This window comes from Gadus chalcogrammus, chromosome 5 (genome assembly GCF_026213295.1).
Source record: "Gadus chalcogrammus isolate NIFS_2021 chromosome 5, NIFS_Gcha_1.0, whole genome shotgun sequence".
NCBI classification, from domain to species: Eukaryota; Metazoa; Chordata; class Actinopteri; order Gadiformes; family Gadidae; genus Gadus; species Gadus chalcogrammus.
In genome coordinates, this window is record NC_079416.1 from 10,933,870 (window position 1) to 10,959,313 (window position 25,444).

The 25,444-nt window shown below is 44.9% G+C and overlaps 2 protein-coding genes across 2 annotated transcripts in view; both read left to right on the forward strand.

Moving 5' to 3' along the window:
* The first annotated feature begins 1,035 nt into the window (after positions 1-1,035).
* spint1a (serine peptidase inhibitor, Kunitz type 1 a) lies at positions 1,036-9,644 on the forward strand. Its single transcript, XM_056590148.1, has 11 exons — positions 1,036-1,296; positions 1,490-1,994; positions 2,463-2,620; positions 2,922-3,063; positions 5,767-5,934; positions 6,134-6,187; positions 6,875-7,006; positions 7,195-7,245; positions 7,399-7,569; positions 8,120-8,179; positions 8,579-9,644. Exons 2-11 carry the CDS (start codon positions 1,583-1,585, stop codon positions 8,761-8,763), a joined length of 1,533 nt encoding a protein of 510 aa, XP_056446123.1. The 5' UTR covers positions 1,036-1,296; positions 1,490-1,582; the 3' UTR covers positions 8,764-9,644.
* Positions 9,645-10,831: 1,187 nt separating this feature from the next.
* Positions 10,832-25,444, forward strand: part of LOC130382788 (pleckstrin homology domain-containing family G member 3) — a 33,168-nt gene continuing 18,555 nt past the window's right edge. The window contains 2 exon segments of the mRNA XM_056590690.1: positions 10,832-12,559; positions 16,863-16,930. Of these exon segments, the coding sequence (XP_056446665.1) occupies positions 12,474-12,559; positions 16,863-16,930 (154 nt within the window). The 5' untranslated portion in view covers positions 10,832-12,473.

The following is a 25,444-nucleotide window of genomic DNA, read 5'->3' on the forward strand; positions in this document are numbered from 1 at the left end:
CCACAGATCTGGTTACGATATACAGCCTGCGAGGTACGGCGTTTATTTATTGACTCTCCTTCTTCTTCTTCTTCTTCTTCTTCTTCTTCCACTTGGGTTTTGTTTTCCTCTGGCGGGGCCCATTGTTCCGCCTGAGCCCTGTCTGTTCACCCACTGATGCACCGTCTGTTACAAACACTGAATTATTGAGCTCTCCTCTACAGCTCACCTTTCCAGACATACCGCTTCATTCATCCCCGTCCCCTGCCACCGCCCAGGCTAATCAGCTGAAAAAACAAAGTCACGGGTGATGGAGATAAGGGAGTGTGATGCTCCTTATTGGGGGGGGGGGGATCCCATCTCCATCTCAACTTAACCTCTGTTGTTTCATTTGGACGTCTCGTTACCAGAGAGATGTCATCGGGAAGCGGTGGACAGGCATGACAGACAGACACGCAGACAGATTGATGAATAAAGCTTTTAAACCATGTTTTTTTTTATTATTTTGCCCGGTGGAGGAGAACTTCAGGTGTCTCTGTCTGTGCCAATAGACATAAGGGCATATTTCTGTCTCTGACTCGTAATCACGGCTCATTCAATGAGTCACCGGTACCACTACAAGAAAGGCTATCGTGAGAGTTTTAATCTGCAGTAAAAGGAATGCTGTTGTTATTGTAAGTTAATGATTTATAAAAGTGACTGGAATCGTCAGGCAGAAACTTCATTTGGTTGGCAATATACCGCCACCATCTGGTTAAAAGGAGACGATGTCATAAATTGACTGTTTGCCAATTCATGTCTGAATTTGTGTGTGTGTGTGTGTGTGTGTGTGTGTGTGTGTGTGTGTGTGTGTGTGTGTGTGTGTGTGTGTGTGTGTGTGTGTGCGTGCGTGCGAAAAGAGAGAGAGTGTGTGAGAGGTATCGAATGTATACTGTCTTCCACGTATAGCCACACGATGTGAAAAGTAATGAGACATGGTTTATGGGGGCCAACCTTAAAATAACATTTCAATGACGTGTTAATGCCACGCCCACTCATACGTCACACAATAAAGAGGTTGTGATCAGATCGAAACCATTGTAACCTTCAAAGGAAAGCGCATGGCAACGATCTTAACAAGTAGACTACATGATTGACTTCGGTGTTTTACTTCGTATTTAAGTTGACAAAGGGCATTTGACCGACCAAACTTAAAGGGCGTGGCATCAGCCTACCTGGGGGGTGTACAATTTCACTTCCTGTATCTCCCAGGTTGAGTCACTCACCTGGCTGTGGCAGGATTGACTCACGCAATTCAATTCATAAAGACATCAAAGGGTAAGGCACATTGTTCCTCTCAAGACACCATAAAGCTACATTTATGAAGTTATCGATACCTTTGCATTTAGTTTTGGATGTTATTTTAAATTAATGGGTCGGCCTAGAATAAAAGTCGCGGCCTTTACCACTTCCCCAGTGCGCACTCCTTATCGACTCTTTATCTGACAACCTTTGCTATTTTCGTTTCCAGGTTCCTTATATTGAAGGTTGAGGACTGCTAGACCAACATCGAAGGACTATATTCTTTGCCCGATCCAATTGGACCTTTTTCTTTGATACAACAATGACTGTACCACAGGCAGCACTTCACGCAGGGCCGATATGTCTCCTTCTATTGATGTTCACATTCTTGGCGGACGGACAAAACTTCGGGGAGCAATGTTTGGCGAAATACAAACAAGGTCGCGTCGACTTCATCCTGGACGCCGACGGCTCCGTGAAGGACGGGGCGACGTTCCTCTCTTCGCCGAAGGTCTGGAACTACAAGGATTGCGTCCTCTCCTGCTGTAAGGACTCCAAGTGCAACGTCGCCTTCATGGAGCGTGGAGCCGAGGACGGCCTGATCAAGTCGTGCTTTCTGTTCGACTGTCTGTACAATATGAAGTACGTCTGTCGCTTTGTCGGGAAGGCCGGCTACTTCAACTACTTTCTGAACTCGGTGTACGAGAGCGACCTGGCTGTGGAAAGCAACCCTAGTAAGATCACCACCATCCCCCCCAACAACCACTACCCCCACACCAATACCTCGTGTTATTGAATCATTCACAATAACAGTCGCTTACATTTCATTGTTAATTTTAATGAAAACATTGAACTAGATATAGGCTGTGTGTGGCTCTTTTCTTTTCTTTTTTTTTGCTATTAAGGATTATTTTGGGGTCCTGCTGCTTGTAGGAGAATATCGTTGTCATTAGAATTCTACTGCATGTTGAAACACGCCTGACACTCACAGACCTGGCTCTGTCTGTGAGTCAGTTATTACCTGAGATGAGGGTGGCCAAAACAAAAGCACACCCAACCAACCCCCCTCATTCAAACATGGTCAAAACACAAGACAAAGTAGTGCATGTACCCAAGCTTTAATAATGTTGAATCCATTTTTTTTGTAGTGATCTTATTGCTGTTAGTAGTAAAAATATAAATCGTGTTGATGCTCCGTCTAGGCCTAGAAGATAATCCACCGGTGGCCAACGGGGGCTCCGCCCGAGTGGTGCAGCCCCAGGATGGGGTGACGTTGAACGGCATCGAGAGCCACGACGATAACGGCATCCAGACCTTCCAATGGCAGTTGGTGACGGGGAACCCCTATGCTGTCATAGAGGTGAGCCTCAGCGGTGGTGGTGGTTTGAGGAGCATTGAAGGGTACTGACCATCGACAATAACCTCCTCACAGTATAAATCGTACTTGAGGGGTGGTGGGCCTATCAATGGATTTTTTTAAGTTCCACTGAACTGAGATGTGTTTTATTACAGAGCAAAGAAGAACTGTCTTATGCTGATGACCTTTTGATGCTATCGTTTGGTGTTTTGTGGGGGCTCGAGCGGTGCACACGCACCTATAGGCTTAGATTAATGTAAGTGTCTAAAATTTGCAACTGTAAAGTGGTCTCTCGTCTCTTCAGAAAACACCCTACAAAGACGCGATTTCGGTGAGCAACCTGACGTCTGGGATTTACAAGTTCCGGCTCACGGTCGTAGACACCATCGGGCAGTCAGACTCCACCATTGTCACCGTGCTGGTCCTCAACCCCGAGCAATCCAAGGGTGAGTAGTCCTACTCAGTAGACTCCATTATTATGGGACACACTGAACGCGGTCTGGTCCACTGTGCCAGAGGACTAGACTAGTGAATGTGATGGTGGAGATAAAATGGGTTCCGGGCGTTATGGTGCGACCTGCTTGTTATACTCAGAGCTTTAGGTTTCAGGGGCATTTTTTAATTTTTAGTTTGGTTTGGTTTTTCTTTAGTTAAGAGTTTTTTATTTTTTTGAAGTAGCCTCTCTATATTACGTACACATTTCAGTTAGTCTAATGTGAGAAATGGTTTGTGGTGGGTTAAAGACGAATCATGTCATCTGCGAATCGTATTGTGGTTTCCTGTTTAAGACCTTCACATTTAGGTGTGAGACTACGATGAGCAGTTTTCTCTGCGTTGAGCTTACAATTATCTTATGTAGTTGTACAAACACACTCAGAAACCTTTTCAAGGTTGTCTCTAGGGTGCCTCAAACTAATATATTGTGTCGAATACACAAATACAAAATAACATTTGCGCAAAGGGCCACAAGCTCAAACAAGTTGAGGGTGTTTATCTTTAAGTTATGCTACCAGTCCCCTGGGCTAGGTGACAAATCCAAGATACTTTGCGTTGAAGATATCTATCTATTTTTCTTAGTTCTTAGGAAACCACACCTTTTTCCATAAGACATACAACTCCTGTAAGTGGCAGTTTTATCTGGAGTTGGTTTTTAAAAAGTAAATAATGCTCTCTATTTCCCCCTTCCCTGTTGTGTAACTGCTGCCGTACAGCTCGCTATACTAACTCCCCCCACCCCTGATTCCTCCAAACTTGTAAGTCAGGTTTCAGCTTGAGTTTCACAAACAAGGCAGCATTGCCGTGCCATGATACTCTTCCGTCCTGATTTTAATACAAAAGAGCTTTCCTTTTGTCATCTTGGAACTTATCTTGCCTTTGATTTAGCCAATTCACTAATAATCCGTTAAGAAAAGCCTATGGAACAGCCCATTCCATTTAAGAAATGCGACTCAAGTGAAACAGGTGAATGCAAAGCCACTATACATTACACCTCTCACACATTAACAAATATATTGATTACAGCTGTAAAACACAAGATAAAAGCAGTAGCAGTTCTTCAGAAACCGCCATCCTAAAGTTTCAAGTTCCCGTACTTCATTAGCTGTGCGTTTCCGTTTTGACGGGAGCAGGTTGGGATTTGCATGTTTCCAAATAATGATGGTGTCACCCTGAAGGTGCTTAAGAGTTGATGAGTATGAGACTATGACACATTGACCATATGGTAATGAATTACATAAGCAGGAGCCTAGAGCATCACTTCCGGCCTTTTGTTTGTTGCTTTCTTTGGAATTGTCCACATGCCTCTGCCAGTTGTGTAACACTGTGAGAGACAGACAGCGGAACGCCGTCGGCTGTCTGCCCACAATCCCAAAAAAATGTGGGAAACAAAACCATACTTGCCACTTTTAAATAATGGCTGGAGATAGTCGGGAACAGGAGCGTCGCTAGCAATTGAAAACATTCGGGGCTGTAGCCCCGAAAATTTGAAAATCGGGCTGATGAACATGCAATTGACCGTAGTTTGAGAAGTAAAGGAAAGACCAATCGTCATGTCTGACTCACGTCGGGGCAGGCCTACTGAGTAGGTTAATGTTTGTTAAGGATAGGGAAGTGCACCACATACACCAGCAGCCAAAAGGAGACATTAGAATAGCCTGTAGCCAAATAGTCATGCGCCTACCTGATGTCAAGTGGACCGGGTTGAATACACTTTTGCGGTTTCCACTCGCTACAATGTTGCATCTGTGGCTGCTGGTAATTCAACCACAAAGAAGTAAACTGTACGGGGCTATTTTCAGCATTATGTTGTTTTTTTTGACGGCACCGCGATCCGGGGCTATTCCCAAAAGTTCCAGGGCTATAGCCTCGAATGCCCAGGTCTAACGATGCGCCTGGTCGTGAATAGTAAAAGTTGTCAATGCACTTGCAGACAATAATGTGCCTATGTGCCTATGTCTGTGTGTCTGTATGGGGATAATGTGTACGGGGTGTTTACTGTCCTGTAGTAATGAGAAACGACTTCACTCAGATCAACGATGACGCCAACGCAAATGTTGTTAACGGCGGAGTTCATCTGCCAACAGATTTATATCTTGAATAATCTTTCAACTCCTTCTCTCTGCCAAACGAGGCAGAGAACGAGGCAGAGAAATGCCCTAAGAACTGCCTACGGCCATCTTTTAATTTATGACAAGTGAATCGCGACCTGCGTCCCTAGTGTTTAGCGCTCTGCACAGCCACCCCAGACGGTCAGCATGGAATATGTCTAAATGCATGTACGTCATTATTTCACAGTTTAGTATGGTTTAAAATGACTATAAATCATTATAACAACGTTTATAGGTCATAAAAGTCGAAAAAGCCTAGGTGCTCTTTAATGTTACATATATGGCCTTACCAGATACTGCTTTATCAATATTTCCTGCTTCTTGCAAAAATTCAACAGTTTATCATTGCACATAGGAAATTATGCTGTGCTATATAATGTACTTCCTCTTTGTTTTATTCATGGTCCCCAAGTTCAGCTCGAACCATTTTTAGAGCGATGAATAAATAGCAGTTGACGATTAATATTTGAAAGCTCTCTTCAGGAAAACCTTCAGTAATCGTTTCCATGTCTAACTATATCTATAATCTCCATCCCGCTACAGACCACTGTATGTCACCGGTTAAGGTGGGGCCGTGCCGTGGCCATTTCCCCCGCTGGCAATATAACGGTGCCTCTCAGAGATGTGAAGAGTTCATCTACGGTGGCTGCAGAGGGAACCTCAACAACTACCTCACCCGCGACGAGTGCACCAACGCGTGTGAGGGCTCAGGTAAACGGCCCCATAACGTGTATTATGTATTTTTTCCTCCTCCAGATTGGAAACCCAAAAGTGAATTATGAGTCGTAGAATATAATGAGGGTTTAGGCTAGTGCAGGTGCCCCTTCTCCGTGTCTTGATAGTATTTTCGACAACAGAGTAAAGTGACTGAAGAGGATTTCTAAGATTTTTGTGGGGCTTTCTATTTCAGATGGCGGTTCAAAAGCCTCCAGAGGTTTTCCAATTCCATCATCATTACCAAAAGGTAAAGTATCGGCTTTCAGAAAAAAATTATCTTGTAACAAAAAGGAACACACTAAAATGTATCTATAATTTTTTACATTTAACTTGGATGAGGAGTTTATCGGGACATGCAAACAGGAAACGTCTGACAGATTCTGTCTGATGAGGGGTTTTGTGGTCATGCAACAAATGCACACACTTGGTTTCCATGTCTATCACCAAAAAGTTACATTTTAAAAGAACATGGTTTCATTTCTAAATGTGCTGACCTGTACTTCCTAACCCTTAAGTTAATCTCCGTGCTACCATGGCAGCTGTTTCTTTCCAAAGTTGGACTGCCCATTTTAAATAATCGTTGACAAATGTCTATCCTAAATTAATACCACATGCTGTGTAATAACTTTTCACCAACTTTTCAAGTCAATGTCATACATTCTACCCTTATTAAAAATAAACAAAAATGGAAAAGATAATACAAAGTGAATAGAAATATTGTCATGGAAAGAAAATCTGTTTTCTTTGACTGGAGACAACGCAATGAGGGTTCCAAAAGCAAGACTGCCCCAAAAATGTGGCGTCGTCTTGATATTGTGAATGTGTGTGTCATTTTATTTTAAATTGTTATATCATTGATCCCCCAGTGGGACACCACCTGAGCTATGCTTACATAATGTCACTAATAACATGAATTATAAACACTGCGAAATAGGAGAGAAATGTGGGGTCCCATGTTCTGAGGACGAGTTCACCTGTGCCAACGGCTGCTGTCTGGAGGCGGGCCTGGACTGTGACAAGGAAGAACAGTGCAGCGACGGTTCAGACGAGAAGAACTGCGAGAACTGTGAGTGCACAAGATGCAAACCAGGCTTTGTTTCTATTATCGATCAAGCCAAATCAAAATTTTAACTTAATTTTCTGGCCTTGACTTGTCATTTGGCCATAAAAGTAAAGTCTCTCGTCTTGTGTTCATACAAATAAATGCTTTTTCCCCCCTCACTAATTCAAACTGTCTGCCTTCTCTTGGATCAGTGAAAGACAAATTTGAGACACTTCTGCAGATCCCAGTCGACGAGAAGAAAGGTAATATCCTTCTTCTTCGTCATTCTGCCGTTTCTGGTGAAAGAAACTAGATTCATACGTGGTTTTCCCTTCCCCAAAGTTGTACCCTGTTTCCAAATTTGACATCCAGTTTCATAACCAGACGTTAACCTGCTGCTTCCCCCGCCCAACCAGCTCGCTGCACCGAGTCCCCAGTGACGGGCGACTGCAGAAATAGCTTCACCAGGTGGTACTACAACCCTGTGATGCGCAGCTGCGCCGCCTTCAACTACGGAGGCTGCCGCGGAAACGAAAACCGATTTGTGTCCAAAGAGGAATGTATGAAAATGTGCGAAGGAGTGACAGGTGGGTCACGTGCTTGGGCCAGCACTGTACGCACACGCACGCACACACTTCTTGGGGGGGAATTGCTGCGGTTGAAAGTGCAATGAGTTCTTCAAAAGATTCCTAGTTCCTTAAAAGATTCCTGGTAACTAGGTAAATTACGTGTGTTGGAAACCCAGCTTTGTTATGATGTGTAGGGAGACATGAAGAAATGCATGCACCATTGCTTGACTTTCAATACAATCATAAACTTCAACCTGAATTGGATGAGTTCCGAAAACGCTGTTCGCTAGTCCGGATTGTCTGTTCTGAGACATGGCGCTTCTCAGATTGTTTTTGATTATTTACCCTTTTGCTTGATTTTTGTTTTTGGCGGTTCCCAATTTGAATTTTTTAATTTGCTCATTTTGAGTGTGTTTTTTTAAGTTGAAACAAATTAAGGTTGATAGCACAAGGAAGTTTTGTGTTCTGAAAAAAAATGAATTTTATTTTATCCAAAATGATGCAACGCATATCTGCATGCCACACATCACTTTGCTAAATGTCCTCCCCCCGTCCTTTTTGTTTTTAGAAGCTGACGTTTTTGCCAGAAAAGAGTCATTTGAAGGTTACATCGGAGAGGCCCACACAGGTAATGTAATATTGTTTTGTAGTTCAAATGAATGGTATCTTGAGAGAAATAGGCCAGTGTATTTCTCTGTTCATACTGTTTGTGTAGCAAAAGTATCTAATATTAGAATCTGGTCAACTATTACATTTAAATTACCTTGTCCTTGCATTTACAAAGTGGTCACAATGCTAATTTAATACTGCTATATATTTTATGTTGGTAAGGCTAATGGATAGGGTGGATGTTCTGTTCAGGGAAACTTTTCCTTTCACAACCCATGAATATCAATGATGCCTTAATAGTTTTACAGCGTTTTGTTTGGAAATTCCGTGCTGTGAATTATCCCGGCTAAACAAAATAATCCTATCCCACTCCCAAACATATCAATGAATGTGTGTCCCTGTGTTTCCACGTCTGTAGGGGTCTTGGCCATCGCCGTCCTACTGGGCATCGCCATCCTCGCCCTGATGGTAGTGCTGGGCTACTGCTTCTGGAAGGGCAAGAAGAAGACGGTCAAGCACCAGCGAGTGGCCAACGGCACCCAGGCGCTCCCCTTGGAAGACACGGAGAGGCTGGTGTACAACAGCACTACCAAGCCCATCTGATCCAACCTCCTCCCTCGGCCCCGTAATCAGAGCATGCGTTGGGCAACCATAAGCTACATCAGGCGGGGGAGGGCGCGGCGGGGGAACCACATTGAACTTTTATTTTTTTAACGGTGCGTTGGAATTTTTTTAAGGGCGGTGCCGATGGCATCAGCCTTCTTGTACAGTTTAAACCCTGATGTATGTAACACCACACACACACACACACACACACACACACACACACACACACACACACACACACACACACACACACACACACCCCTCCCTTTTGAAGCGAGCGTTTTTCAATGTGTTTGGTTTTTTGTTGCTGCGACATGAGCGATGGTTTCTGCGGTAGTTGTTCAGCTATGTACTCGGGGTAATTGGGATATCGGACAGGGATGTTATTTGTCTTAAAATGGCTTAACACTGTGTTATCTGTTATTCTTCTGATTAGTTTGTAAATTTTCTTCAGTGATTTTATCAAGTTAAAGGACTTTGGAGCCCATTGAGCTCAGAACTTCAGGAGAATTTATACTCGTATATCTTTTTTAGAGTGGGTAGTGCATATTCAAAGTCATAACATCAGATCACAAGTGAAGTGATGTGAAAACTCGTTTGGGTACTAAATGTTCCGACCTTACTGAATTCTTGCGTTGACAGTTATGCCACCCTTTTACAGCACATCTCCTCAAAAGATCACAGGAAGGAGTACAAGTTCTTTGGTTTGGGAATATTCACAGTTTTGTTGTGTAAAGAGTAACGTGTAAATACCGACATCCATTGGTCTTTGTTAACTTAATGAAATCCCAGCCACTTCAAAGTTTGTGATTACTGTTTTTATTTCATGAACTATATTCAATGTGATGTTTGCATTGTGATGAACAAATAATTATTTTTGAAAGTAGGCTTACATTTGTATGTAAAATGTGGCTTTGAAACCATACACGATTTTAGTTTGTTAATACATTATTGACCAACCTTTATTTTTGAAACAGTCTCACCATTCACTTTAAGTTAGCTTTGTATATATTGCATAGTTTTTATATCTGTTTAAGATGTATACAATGAGTTCTATGCTGAATAAAAAGTAAATTCAAGAAGGTATCAGTCATTGATTGAACAAAATTATTAAATGGCTTTAAACATTTTAGCAACTAAGGCTATTATCAAGGTAAATTACCTGACATGACATCTTCATTAGCCCACTTGTAACCTGACCTAACATCTACATTAGCCCACCTGATACCCTGTAGGCGTACGCGTATCATTGTTTATCATTCTTGTCAATTTTCCATTTATAACCACCAGATGGTGTTATTGCTACGTTTACCTGAGACCACGCTGTGACGCTGTGCGACGCAGAAAATGATCCCAAATAGGAACGGGTTACAAAAAAAAAAGAAAAAGTGAAACAAGTAGGCCTATTTAAAGTAGGCCTATATAATTCACCAATAAGCACTGAATGTTTAAGTTTTTTTTTTTTGCGCAGCTTATCTCTGAACAGCTAAATCCGAGAATGAGATGCACAGCCAGGGGATTTGGAGGAGAATTTAACTTTTTAAGACCCCCCTGAAATTGGAAGGATGACAATAGTAGCGTAAAAATAACCATTACACTCCTGCAGCAACACAACACAAGAAACAAGAAAACAAAACCCTTTGGGGGACATATTTGAATTGATGCATCATGTGCATACTGTAATGGCTGTTTTTTATGCATGCATACTTGTATTGTATGCATTTAAAAAAACAAACAAAGCCAAAAGTGTTGCAAGCACCTTGCCTACCATCGCAAGGACGAGCCGTGAAAAAGTGACCCAGCAGCTAACCGGACTGTAGGGGACGGTGTCAGAAGTGGGAGGCGGTCTTTGTTCATCATTGTTGGTCCACTTCAGACGCAGAGACGCGTTGCGCTTGATTGCTGGCGAAGCTGGTCCTTGTACGGCAACACGCTTCACTTGCGGGTTTTCTTTACCTTTTTGGAAATGAAGGTGAAACAAAAGGACTGACCTCAAGTTGATCTACCAAGCCATGTTTCACTACTGAGTCCGCTTGGTGGAGGAAATTCATTGTTCGGTGAGTGAACTTTGCCAAATTCCTCTGTACTGTAACGTTGGTTCTAAGCAAAATGCGTCAGTGGTTCGAGCTCTTAATCTGTTGAGTCTAACTTTTAAAACACATGTTGTTGTATGCAATATGATGTGATGTTTTTGTGATGTGTGTGTGCATTAATAAGATAGACAGAAATCACAACACATCTTTTGAAGCGACCAACTTTGGTCACTTTGAACGAGTAACGGAACCTAATGATGAGACCTCCGTTTAATGACATGGGATTCTTAACTTGACTGTTTCACATTATTCATTATCATAATAATCGCTTTGGGAATTGCATGTTTTTGCATAGAGACATTTCTGTTGGCATAGGCTACAGACATTTCTGATACACACAATCTATTGGTCAATACACAACACCAATAACTATCATACAAATACTCCCCACAACTGTCACTGTCTTTAACGTAACCAGATAACCATAGAGTGGCTTCATTTGAACCTCTGACGGATGTAAGAGTTTCAGTCACTGATGTTTGCGCTGTCAGAGAACACACCAAGTGTTCAGTGAACTTTGGCCAGCTGTAGACTTTTTGCAGAAAGTCTACAGCTGCAGAATAAATGTTGTGTTGGCCCTGTATGCCAGAGTAGAAACTTTTCTTGCTGGATGATTATTGTGGCTCAACTCTGACTGACACATTGCCATTTCTTTTGTACTGCAATTCCCATTCCCCCCTCCCCCCAAACCATTCATGCTTGACTAAAGCAGCCCTATATGTTTTTCTTTCTTTACTTCTAATACGCATTCTAGTGGGACAAAGTGCTCCTCTAAAGGCCTGTTGTTCGAGGGGCAATTTATATCTTCACCAGCTGTTCAGAAGAAGTGGTGCAAAATCAATCAGCCGCACCTCAAAAGTCCCATCTATTAGTTCCTTGACCCCCTCGACCCCTAGACTCGGTTCAGATAGATGTTCTATCAAAGGACTGAATGGAACTTTCTTGCTGGTGGTCTGAAAGGGAAGCGCCTGGATGCGTGCATCCACCAGGCTCTGGAGGGAGAAGGGGGACTGGCTGGCAGCACAGCGCAGCTTCCTCCCTCCATAGTCTTTGGTATGCGACACATGGCACTGTGGTGGCTCCCACCTTCTTCGCCGCAAATTACACTGTTTGGTTTACAGAACGCCAGAATGGCTTTTTAACACTTTGAGAACAGGTGAAAGCACCCTCACGTTGGTGGCCATAAATCCGTTTGTATTCCGAAATGCCTCAAATCGTTAGTCCATTTTAAAAGTTTTTTTAGTTTGGATTTGTGACCAACCTCCCCAGACCTGTTGCTGGTTGAACTTAAATAAGTTTGATGTTGCGCGAAGGAAGCTAGGGTTACACACGGGCAGTGGGGGGTTAACAGGACTCCGGCGCGTCGTCCGGCTTCTGAGGGAATCGTGTGTAAGTCATTAAGCACATCAGGAACCCTGGAGAGCTCAAAACAGTGGCGTGTTTTTTATTTTTCTTTCTAGCGTTGTTAAATGTCGCCAAGCCCCAAGCAGTTCCAAGTTGCACTCCTTCCTGGCTGTGATGGTTCTTTAAATAGGTCCGCTCCAATTTTATCGAAATGCCTGGTCTCTAAATTTAACAGCGCTCTCCTTCCCAGTCGCAGCACTGTAGGGCACCATGGAGGACCGCTTAATGCTAAAAAACCTAAAGTCTGGACTTGTTGTTTGCCATTTGAAATGGTCTTTGCCATCTCTTCTTGCCAGGTATGCGCTTCAAAAAACTCTCCCTTTTTAGCCTGTGGTAATGGATCATTTGTCACGAAGTGAAGATTGCTATGCATTTCCTTGACCACAGCAGGGAATACTTATTCTGTCATTACTGCTATTTTCACTGGTGTGTGTGCAGGTGGTGTATGTGGTTAGTATACGATGGTGTTAATCAGTTTCTCAAGAGCTGTGCAATGAACTAATCAAACTGACCCATCCAACCAGAATGTGTGTGTGTGTGTGTGTGTGTGTGTGTGTGTGTGTGTGTGTGTGTGTGTGTGTGGTGTGTGTGTGTGTGTGTGTGTGTGTGTGTGTGTGTGTGTGTGTGTGTGTGTGTGTGTGTGTGTGTGAATGGGAAGACCTTGCGGTATGGCATTGCTTGTTCTTAGAGCAGTATGTTTAATTTTTCAGTAAAAAAGGGGATGGGCAGGTTTTTTGTTTGCCTGGCTGAATGAAGAGTCGTTAGTCTCTTAAGGTCCCATGTCAGGGACAAACGGCAGGAGTAATGTGGGAAAGAGGGCACCCAGAGAAAGGCTGTTTGTCACTGCATATTTCCACTAGGGTAGACAAGGCTGAGAGGGTAAGGGAGAGGTCAAGCAAAATAAACATGGCACCGATGCTGAAATAATACCCGCTCTCTGTCTGTCTCTCTCTCAGTCTCAGTCAGCCAATGGGGGGGGGGGGTGCGACTCCCTTCCCCTGCCATCTCTGCTTGGCTTTATTATTTATTTTTGTTTTCTCAGTTTTGACTGTAAATGTCCCTGGCTGAGGGTGTCAAGGATGATGTGTCTCTGGCACGTCTGGCCGAAGACCAGACGTGGGTATTATGTCATAGTTCCACATATCCACCCAGTCGAGCATGGGCACTGCATGGGGCCAGGGTAAGAAAAGGTGATGGAGTTTCCTCCTTTTTAGAGAGAGAGACAGAGGTACCAAAGTGAGACTAGTGTTCTCAGCTACTTTCTAGTGGTTCATTTCTTCATTTTTAAAAAGTTCATGCCGTTAATTGAAGCATCAAATGTTGGTTAAAATCCGTGTATCATCCAATTGTGTACTCCTATTAGGATAAGGATTATACTTACGTGAAACACACCATAGTTTGATCCGGTGAAAACACTGGTAGCTTAATGGCAAGATTTTTAAGGGAACAATGTTTTGGATATGAAAATGTACCCTCACCTGAACATTGCAATGCCAGGGTTTGAACAGGAACCAAAGATGTAAAGTAGATGGAAATTAGCATCTTGGAAAACACATGTTGTGACATAACATGTGGAGTGATGTTTACCATCCCTTCCAAACATAAACATTTAATTTTGTATTGCCAAACTACTTCCGGTGTCTGGCTTCTTAAACACTTCCTGGGCAGACAGAGAAAGTAGGTGGTTGGAACAAAAAGGAGAAGTTTAGTAAACACAATGTGCACCCTTTGTCTTAATCTTGCCAGGAAGGTCAGTGGCAAATAATGGAAAGTAAACAAAAACATTAGGCTTATCACTCCCAGAATGACATTAAAAACAACAATACTACAACGCCAATGGGGCCCAAAGGCACGCGTCTGTGTATACAGTGTGATTGTTCCGCACCATGTGTATTTTATGCAGGCGTGGCAAATTTTAGTCATGACTCAATCTGAATTGTGCCATTATTCATATGACTTCACTATCTCCCCCAACATCTGGTCCACTGCATCTCTTTGTTTGCGTTTTGTGTTTTTAAGCCGTATATATCTGTTGGAATTCTCTTTTTCTGCAGCCTGGATTATTCCAAAGCTTAGAAGAACTAGAAGAATTGGAAGAACAAGAAGGATTATTAGCCAATCTGATAGGAAAACAGTTGAAGTGATGCGTTACAGACTTGTGTCTTAAGAGCCATGCGATTGACTCTTGTAACATCTGTCTTCTATTAGGGCGAGCCAGCTTCAGATTCTCATGCGGGAGGTTCATGTTGCGGCTAACCTAGTCATCAGCTGTGGGAACCAAATGCTCTCCATTTGTGTTGACTGGCCTCTGGCTCAAGCACAGGTGGCCATCTTGGCATGACCGTAAGCCTGTATGTGTTGTTTTCTTATGGATTTGAATGTAGCGACGGTGCATTCGTTAAAATAAACAAGGCTTAAGAAAAAACCATAGCAAAGCAAATTGTACAAATTAACATTCAATTTGTGTGGTGGCTACATTTCTCTAAAACCGGATTTGGATAGTCGACTACAGTGCGGTTTCCTTTAATATATAGAAATAAAATGCACGCGTGCAATTATGTCTATTGTTGTGCGGGTCTATAACATTTATATTTGTAGCGATGGATTTGTAGCGATTTCCAAGAAATTTGAAGCCCTATTCTAGCTAATTCAGGCATTGACCAGCAATCTGAGTTCTGTTGTGGTTAGGCAGGGTTCATATTATGTGGCATTAGCAGAGGTTTTTCTAAGTTCACTGGCCAGTCGGAAAGTTCAGCCCAGGGTCCTTGAACACGAACACTTCACCCAGCTTACACAGGCCCCCCTGACACTCAAACCTTGATTGCATCCCATCGTCTAACAGGGATTTGAAGAAGTTTCATTTTTCAACAATGCTACTCTAGCAGCGCTTCATAAGCTAATCCGAACACCATGGCCAATCCACTTACTTTCCTTTTTTGCTCTTAGATGCAAAGATATCACAAGTAGCACGCTTCAATAAGAACCAATCACGCGGAGCCAACCGCGGGCTACATGGATGCCCCTTGCAGAAGGCCTCACAGGCGCGGGCGATTTGCACGTGGCTGAGGTGGGGATCTTAACGCGCACGCTCGTCCATACATACCTGTGTTTTCACAGCCAGCTTTCCAGAGTGTCTTAATTGACAAGCTCCCCCCTATTTGCAGCTGGCACGGCCACGGCTTGTGGCCAGGCCTAGACGTCGGCTCGGGACAGAGGACAGCAAATGCCCCAGGGGGAACAATGACCATCCTAATCCCTAAAGAATGCCCGCTCCTCTGATCCGGCTGGCCCAAGCATGTGATGTTTGAAAGGCCGGACGCTCGGCAGGAATCACAGGAGACAAATTCTCAGGCACAGTCTTGCGTGCTAATTTAGTGTAAGGGAGTCTAGGGGGTTGGCATTCTGTGAGTCGGGGCAGCACTCTGGTGGTGATGTTTGAGTCGACCCACCCCATCATTAGGAACAAAGACGCTTGGCACGAGGGGTTAACAGGAATGCGGGCCACCTCGGGTGAACATTGAAATTCCCCCATGAAGACGATGTGAAAGGGCTTTCAGAGCATATCAGACTTCTTCAGTATAATGCGTTTCAAAGGTAGGCAGACAGTGTTGGCAAATTAGCACGGGACAAAGAGAATGTGTTCTTTTAAAGTTTAACTGGTTTGTGCAAAAATGGTCAAACATGCTAATCAAATGGAATCTTCCCCAAGTGAAGTATTTGTTGTGGACTTAGTGTTAGCAGTTAGAAGAAATAATGTATTATCTGCTATGGCAGAAACATGTTGATCATTAGTAGAAATGTTATGCTTGCTTCTACTGTCCACATCATGGGCTCCAGGTAGAAACATTTTACTAGAGAAAAGCATGTTACTAGATTTGAATGAAAAAACTTAACGACATTTCCTGTTGTGTGAGTCAACGATGAGTGTGGAAATAAGTTAACAAGGTAAAAAAAAGTTAACAGCGTAGTGACAAATAACTTATTTAGATGCAGTCCAACATATGCTTTCTATTTCGTTTTAGTTTTTCTGTTAATGACTTGAATGATTGATGATGCAATTATTTCAATCAGTCGTTGCAATTTTCCTTATGTCAGTGGAATTCTCTGACTTATTTCCTCCGAATGGGTGAAGGCATCTGAACCTCAATAACCGATGGTCCTTCAGCAGGTTTTGTTTGGTCTCTTCCTGCCTTTCCCTAGCTGATTTCCTCAGCCATTATTCCACAATGTCTGCTCCTTATTGCCCTTTACATCGGTGAATAGCTGGCACGAGCTTGCACAGTGCAGCAAGCGATGGAATGGAAAGAATTTCCCCTTTCGACTGTTTCTCAGACGAGTTTGGCTTACTCCATCGGTCCAATTTAGGAGAAAAACCATTGGCTTATCAGCCCTGCTTTTGCCATTTCCAAATACTCCCAGAGCACCAATGTTTTAACAGCACTGAAAATAACTTTTAAGTAAAGAAACGCAATCTCAAGAGTTTTTGTTCAACTTGGAAAAGACAACAAAAGGTAAACTGTACTAGTGCAAGTGCTTGAAACGGACCCACGTAGAGCGGCAGGGTCTGTCTGACCGTTTGTGTTTATTTTCACTCTGTAGCTTCAGAGGCCTGAGGACCATGCCAGAGGGGCGTCCTAGTGCTCTCCACCGGGACCCAATGGGGGAAGGTAAGAGGAATGCCACATCTTTCGGAGACGACATCTGTTTGTACAGTGTGTGTGCCCTCACAATCGCCCCCTTCTCGTCAAACAACAGATCTTGTATTGTACGTTTTGATTCACTCTATACCTAATCACCTGAGATAATAAAAAAGTATTTCCTTTAAACACTGCGATGCTGAAGTAAAGGGGAAGTGGGTTCGGTGGTGAAAGGTTGGATAAATGATGAAAAAGGGGAAATCCAGAGGTTTTTGAGAAGCGAAGCCAGCGCAGTGAATTCCCATCCTACGGTCTCGGCTGTTTGAGAGGCTCTTTGTGTGCTTACGGTTGCCAGGCCATCCCCCTTTTCTTTCTTTCTTTTCTTTTTTTCACTTTGCTGAACACTCGCACTTCAAACTAGTGTGTCGGACCGTCCGACAACACTGAGTCTAACCCTGGCCTGTGGCGTTGACCCCCCTTGGGGAGAAGGAGAGCAGGGCGTGTGGCAGTAACTCAAATATATTATTATTTTCGCAGTTCATTATGTTCCGTGGAAGAGTTGGCGATGGCATTGACAGAGGGCCTCTTTGTGTTTGTCTGTCTGCACTGCTGCTCACCCAGCCCCTTCCCATACTGCCGGAGCCTTCCCTCCTCTCTCGGCTGAACATTTAGCCCTGGGCTTCCTCTCTGGGCCAAAGAATAGCAATGTGTCAATGGTTTCTTTTCCTCCCCTCCCTCTCTTCCTCTGGGCCTTTTTAGTGTGGCTGTTGCCAAGAGAGGCCTGCAGCCAGGGATGTGGGGATGGGGGGATTTGGGCGGGTCATGTGCCACCTCCTTAAGATTTGTGTCCTGATTTTTTGATTCCTTCGAAAGTGGGTTCAGCACCGACTGCATGCATTCTTAATGTTCATAAAATCTCTCGTGCCTCACAAGCCTTTAACCCGGAGACAAACCCACCCACAGCCTGCACCAGTGTTTGTATGTTTAACGCGTTGTCTGAGGTTGGTGGTTAAGGTACTGAGCAGCTGAGAATGCAAAGTGTGAGGTGGTGATTAGACGACGGGTTTAGGAGACACACGCCTCCAGGAAAAACCCGCGCTCGGCCCCCGAGGTGAACAATAAGCAGTCTGTGGAGCGCCAGGACACCAGAAACATCAGACGCCGTCCTGAAGTAACAGACCTCTGTCAGCAATGATTTGTTGGTAGTTCCTCAATGCATATTTGCATTAATGAGGGGTACTTATTAATGCTCTCTGCAGCTACCACTCCTTTTATTGACTTGAATTGAACCAAAGCAGAACGTGGATTTTGACTCTGAATTGCAGTGCATTTTCTGGCAAAAAGATCTGAGGGCTAACTCGACAGGCTTTTTCAAGTTCCCAAAGGGAACAAATTGCAATAAAACCAATCCCCCAGTTTTATGGTCCCTGCAACCAGTTGTTGAAACTCAAGATGGTCGACACGACCGTCCTATCACGTAAGAAGCCATTGCACAGCTGTTCTCCAAAGCACAGGCCACGGTGCATGCCTGGGACGTCAACAAACGACACCAGCTCTCCCTCGAAAGACGTGGCTTCCCACTGACACACCCAACCTCAGTGCTAGGCTCTAGCTGTGTCTGCAGAACCTACATATTTCACTGTGGCTAGGAGGGGGAGGGGGGGGCGAGGGGGGGGGGCATGGGAGATCACTGCAGTGGTGGTGGATCATATCCAATCACTCCAGCGTTTCCACACCACTGGGCGCTGGGCTGTGGATGCAGATGAGGCATGGCAGGGCTGGGTGAACCTGGCAGGGTCTGCTCCCTCTGAGCCCTGTAGACTGGAACTCCATTACGGGCCTAAGCGCCTGGGGCCTCAATCACTGCCCAACTCCCGAGCACCTCCCGTTCTGCGGGGTTATCTCTGCCGCCATAAATGAGTGTCTGACCCTGAAACCCGCCCACTGAGGCTTTTCTTTCCGCTCCACCGTTGGGGTGTTCGTTTTTTTAAGACCCCCCCCCCTGTTGTGATGTGGTGGCTCCACAGCCGGGGGGGTCCCACTTTATCTCACCACATTGTCATGCCCTGACTCCATTTCTCCCTCCACAAAACCATTTAATTTCAATGTAAATCATTTTACTGCCGCCCAACAATGGCATTCCTCCTATACAACTCATCCAGTGGATTAACCGCATTAGTTACAGGCCCTCTGTTTTGGCCATACCGTTTAAAAGACCTCTCCGTGGCTCATTTGGATCCATAAACCTTTAGCGGTTGCATAATGCAGAACACTGGGTTAATGGGTTTTCTCCAGGTATCCATTATATTTGCATAGTGGCGCCATGAGAACACTATGCACAATGCCGCAGTAGAGCAGAGTTTTCCCACCCTAATGTCACATACCGGGACAACCCTAAAGGACAACATTATTCACCTTAAGTTTTAACACTGATGTTTGGTTGCTCTTTAACTATTCCTTGGAGAATACAATCTTTCCAGTGCGGTTACAATGCGAGCCGTGATTGCTGAGCATTGGAAGTACAAACATTAGGGATGAGGCGAAGCTTGACTAGGTCAACTGATGGACCGAAATGCTGAACAGCACACTCACTGAAGACCCCCCCCCCCCCCCCTCCCCCCCACCGTGTAAAGGAGGACACTGCCCGCGGACAAACGTCTGAGAGTGACCTGACTGGAGAGTCCCCCCCCCCCCCCACACACACACACACACAGCTGCGTCCCTGGTGCCCACCCAACAGGGTGGACTCCACAGGGAGGTGCTAACAGGATGAAGTGGCCTGGCTGTGGACTGTCGGCCTGGTGGTAAAGTTTACCAGGGAGTCGCACCTGTGTGTGTGTGTGTGTGTGTGTGTGTGTGTGTGTGTGTGTGTGTGTGTGTGTGTGTGTGTGTGTGTGTGTGTGTGTGTGTGTGTGTGTGTGTGTGTGTGTGTGTGTGTGTGTGTGTGTGTGTGTGTGTGTGTGCCCATTCATTACTCCAAACATATTGGTTGTCAAACCAGTGTTTTATGTGGTGTTGGATCAAGGATTAGAAGAAGAGTTCAAACCAGATTTGTGTCCTCCCCACACCGAGGCAGCAGCAGACTGGGAAATTGCTGGCCACATTTCCTACTTATGTTGTCAAACTTCTTGCTTCTAATAACTAGCAACATCTGTACGATTTATTTATTTATTATTCTCTATCTTACTTGCATATGACAACCAACGGGCATCAATGTAACGGCGAGATCGCTATCGGTCAGTTCTTGGCTTTGTGTGGGCTGTCCAGAGGGGCTGGGCGCTGTGGTGGAGGGACTGGGTCCCCCGTGTGCCGGCGGGGGTCTTGCCCCGCTGTGAGGAAAGGAGGCTGCGGAGGGTGGAGGGCTGCTTGAGTGTAGGCGCTTCCTAAGTGGATCATCGCATGCCAATGCACTGAGGTCAACATGCACTGCTGGCTCCTTTAGAGGACCTCTCGGGGCAGACTGAAGAGGTTGAGCGGATTACATCTATAGCTTTTGTGCGGTTGTATCGTTTCGATACGTCGGGAGACACGCCTCAATGTTTTCACGGTGGAAATGGTGGCCTGGTGGAAGGATATCATGGAGCGATTAGGTGCTTTCCGGGATAAGCCTTTTCCCGCGACTTTTTCAATCAAGAAGCACATTATTTCCTAAGCTCATTGTAAATAAACTTGAAAGTTCATTCAAATGAACTTTCTTAAAATGTGAACGGCGTTGTCTGCTAGCAAGGTTGTTATTTGAAGCTCGCATTGGTGGGTGCTGCCAAGCGCACACACGTTTCACCCTTGGACCGTTGAATTCCCCCTGACGTTTCCCAACCATGCTTTGACCTTGCGTGTCGCTTTGGAATGCAGGTTGGGGTTGTGTTTATACTCCGCACTGGTCGTCCAGTGGACTTTATTTACCAACCTTCAGGCTAATTATTAACAAGGCTAGAAAGGGCTCAGAGGGATGGGCAACGTGTGTGTGTGTGTGTGTGTGTGTGTGTGTGTGTGTGTGGTGTGTGTGTGTGTGTGTGTGTGTGTGTGTGTGTGTGTGTGTGTGTGTGTGTGTGTGTGTGTGTGTGTGTGTGTGTGTGTGTGTGTGTGTGTGTGTGTGTGTGTGTGTGTGTGAGAGAGAGAGACCAAGCCCCGCTCTGTGCTGGCGTATTCTCTCCGGGCCCCTGGATCTGGCTGTTTGGTAATGGTTTTGTAAGGGCCTGGGGCCTAGTCCTTTTGAGGGTACCTTTGTTAATGTGTCCTGCCCTCCTATGGGGGAGCCATTCACTGTTGGGAGGAGTAACTCCACCAACACCAGCAACTACCCCCCCACGAACCCCCCCCCCCCCCCCCCCCCCACCCCCCTTCCTCGTTCCTAAAAAAAAAGAGCTCAGTCCTCAAGACTGTGGGGGAGGAGATGTACCGGGGAGGAGGGGGGGGGGGGGGGGGCTTCCCTCCTCGTTCCCCCAGAGGAACGCTGGGGGACACCGGCTCCCTGGCTGTTTTTAAACGGGGGCCTCCCTCTGAACTAGCGTGAAGTATGTGAAGGAATGTCAATGTCGGCAAATTGGACCCTAATCTGCCAATTAGATCCCAGGTTGTTCCGGCTCCAGACACGCTTTTAAGGGCTGCCAAGGATGTGTTGTTTTTCAAGTCCACAGCAAACGTCCCAGCGTCTCCCTTCCTGTACAGTGAAGTACATAATGGACGAGTCTTGAACGAGTCCTGGTGACTATGGTTTGGTCTGGAAGGGCAGGGACTGGGAGTATGTTTTTAATAGAGAAATTGTACATTCTGCTGAATAGACCATTGTTCCTGTATAATACCGTTTTAGAGAACCATTTGTGCGTTTGGGAAGAACGCGTATATCTAGGGTCAAGCATGTCACTAACGTCTAAGCGTTGACATTGGGCAATATTATTCAGTTTTGTAATTCTACCGAGGACCACCGCCTTGATGTTTCAAGCCTGGTTAATCTGTAGCCTAACCGCAGAAAGTCTCAGGCCTGTTTCTGTCATGACTGTAGTTCAGTACAGTTCATGTACTTTTATCCAACTTGACCATCACACACTAGTCTGGAATTTCACATGGTGCATCTCTCTTCTCGCTCTTTCATACATGATACAGAGCGAGCTGTATCACTGTGTGACATGAGTCAGCAGACAGGGGGCAGGCCAGTGAACAGTGACGCACGTAGCAGGCGCAGGCTTGTTTTGCTGCGGAACGTACGACTCATGATTCGGCGGGAGAGCAAGAGGACTCTCGACTTCCTATTGATGACTGAACTCTGGGCCCGGGCACGCTTTGCATCTGTGTTTGCATGATGATGCTTGACAGCGCCCTAGCTGTGCCTCTACCTCAGCCCCTGATTTGGATAGAAAAACGACTGTGCCCTGTGTGGCTAAGGTTATTTTTGGATGTGTCGCTTGTATTTGGTGGCCGTTTTCATGGTTTATTTGTTATTGTCAGACATGGGCTTAAAACGGCCGTGTCGAGGGGTTTGTGAACGCACAAGGATACACACAAGACTGTAGAGCTACACCGTAAAAGTATTGGGATCGCACAAGGTTGACTGCAACTCAAACTCCTCCCTCTTGCTCCATGGTGAAACTTGCACGACCTCCGCAGTCGTAAATGCGTGGCGTCAAGGAGTTATGAAAAATGTCTGGATCTCGGAGTATGTTCATTATTTCATGAGTAACAATGCAGTTTATGTGTGGCAATTTTCAAACCGGTCATCTTTAAACTAAGGTTGCTATTACCTTGTTTGTGTCGAGCTGTTGTGGTCTCGTACATATCTAAATTAGGAAAGTATGACGTCACGCAATGTAGGGCCACTACTATATTGCACGTTTTCATCCGGTGTCCATTTTGTTGTTGTTCTGTCTCAGCCATGCTTGAAATCATAGGATTGATATTTTCCTTAAAATTCTTGTACACTGGTGTCACTGCAGATTAATATGCTCAAGACTCAGTAAGAGAAAGAAATGCAGGTTGCAACATCATTGGGTGTTGCAATCGATGAGAAAATAAAGAATCGTAACTCTCACAGGAAGTGATTCAGATCTGTTGTAATCCATACAACATCACGAACCAAGGTTCTGATAACAACGGCTGTATGTTTGGCACCTAAGTTTGATATGACACCGGTAACAGAATGTTCCTAATTATGAAATTATGACTGCATCAATACTAGTACCAGTCGTATCAGATGTGGTACTTGAATAGAATATGGTAATAGAATAAGTATTGGAAAATGTCCTGTATACAAAAATGCAAAGATCCCTGTCAACAGATATAAGAGGTCACTAACAAAACCAGTTGTGAGGACACCATGCTGGTGTCCTGTAGTGTGTAGATGAAACCAAGCGGGTCAGAAAGGTAGCCTGTGTCGCTGATTCATTCAGGTTGGACACGTTTCGGTGCGATCAAGTGGTAGTGACGCTGATCTTTAAATGGAGGCCTTTGTGGTCTCTCTCACGTGGGTGGATAACGATCACCACGGGTTTGTATCCCGAAGAGCTACAGCAGCAAGTAACTAATATGCAGGTGCTGAACTATTCCACCTCAGACGCTCTATTCTGGGCCTGAGACGCTGCCTTATTAGGCCACGCGCGGCGGGCCCACAGCCACGGTGATGTCACTGGGTGCAGGTTTATGAATTGCCTCCATTGTCGGCTTGTCTGATAAGCTGCGTCTGACGCGGACGGCGGTAGACGCGACACTGGTTCGAGACTCATTAGTCATCCAGGCCCCCTGCATATTACCGTACCCTTACTCAACCCCTACTCCGTTTATTACCTGAGATGATGGGAGCGATTGGCTCCATCAAAAAGATTGAAAATCGGTTTTGGTTTGACGCGTCCGATTTATTTCTAAGCCAGGTTAAAGTTCAGGTTAAAGTTACTAATTTATGACAAAAGACAGTGCGGTCATGCATGTGGCCATTAACACATGTTTGTCTGGAAATGTTAACCGAGCATCAACAGGAATTCAAAGAATTACAACTTGGGGGTTGATCACTTCTGTGGAATGCCAACGATGCTTTCCCCCACCATTTGGTATTCGGTAACAACTGCTCCTCGGTTCATACGTAAGCCACATCAGACCTTTCTGCTGGTGTAAACTTACTGAGCAGTCATGCTATGCCCCAGGCCTCTCTAAAGCCGTCTCAAAGGGCCCTATAGCACAATTTGCTGGGGGTCTGTATTGTTAACTAAAGGGTTTTCGGGAAAATCTAGCAAGTTCAAATACTATACTTGCCCCTGGTTAATGGTTACATTGGGGGAGTTAACTATTAATTACATTAACAAAAACTGCTGATTCATTTCTTTCCCGTTAGTTTGAATAGTTAACCATGGGACAGAATCACATGATAATTATTAATTATTGAATCCAGTTTTGAGACTCATTGTCTTTAAACCTCAAGCAATTCTATTGAACGGGATACGTTTGGAATTCGGCTGAGCATGACACTGCTTCTTGTTTAGATATGTCTAATTCCAAATGCTCCTAAAATCAACATAATGAAATACGCACACATAGCCTAAATAGTTACCCTCTCTGTATATCTTGTATCTAATCCTTTGATACTCTCTCTCTCTCTCTCTTTCTCTGCAACCATGTCTGACGCTTCCACTTTTTCCACACCTCACGGTCCTTTCTATGTGTCTGTAGACACTTGCCTGCACATGTTCTGTCTCCAAGTTGGAGGGCTCACTTCTGCAGTGTGTGCATCAGCTGTTCCCCTATCTGTCACTGCTCTAATGACATGTGTTATCATCTTGTCATTCACAATTGTAAATAACAGTAGTTTTCGTTGTAGTTTTAGTTGTAGCTGTCGCTGAGGAACTATTAACAGGTTGTAAAAAATTGCTGTTATTTTAAATGCAAGAGTGAAATAATTTCACGCAGGAATACAATATTGATGATATTGCACCCTACGGTTTTGCCAATAGTGGGAAGGCTGTGAAGACCTATCTCCTAGTGAACCATTGACCTGTTGTTGTAGATGAAGGTCACAGGATGAATAAATTCAACAAGTGGGACGAGGAGACACACGTTAATTCCCCAACTTGAAACGTTGTGGTGTGCAATGCACTTCCTCCTTCGAGGGCGACAGGAAGCCACCACGAAGTTGATGACTCAAAAGAGGAAGTGCAGGCAAAATAAGGTTCACACAGGTTGGACATTAATGGGAAAGTGTATCTGACAGAGGAAAGAGTCTCTGTCAGTCTCCAGTTACAACAGGTCGATTTACCTTCCTCAAAAGTCACATCCCTTCCAAGAGCTGCGGGTAGCATCACACACACTCCCTGTTCCCGAGCAGGAGCAAAGCTTTGGCCCTGCCTCACCAAGGCCTGGCCAGCGCTGAGTATATCTACATCTAATTTGTTCACCCGCTTATTTGCATTCCTCCACATGTGGCCGTTTCAACAAAGCCTCTCAGTGGATCTCTGGCGGTGGTGGCTGTGGTGTTTTCCCAGCCTGTATTTTGTGGTGTCCACTGGGGACAATGCAGTGTCTGTAAAGTCCCATGTCCTGTGAAGTGGGCCATCGCCGGGAACC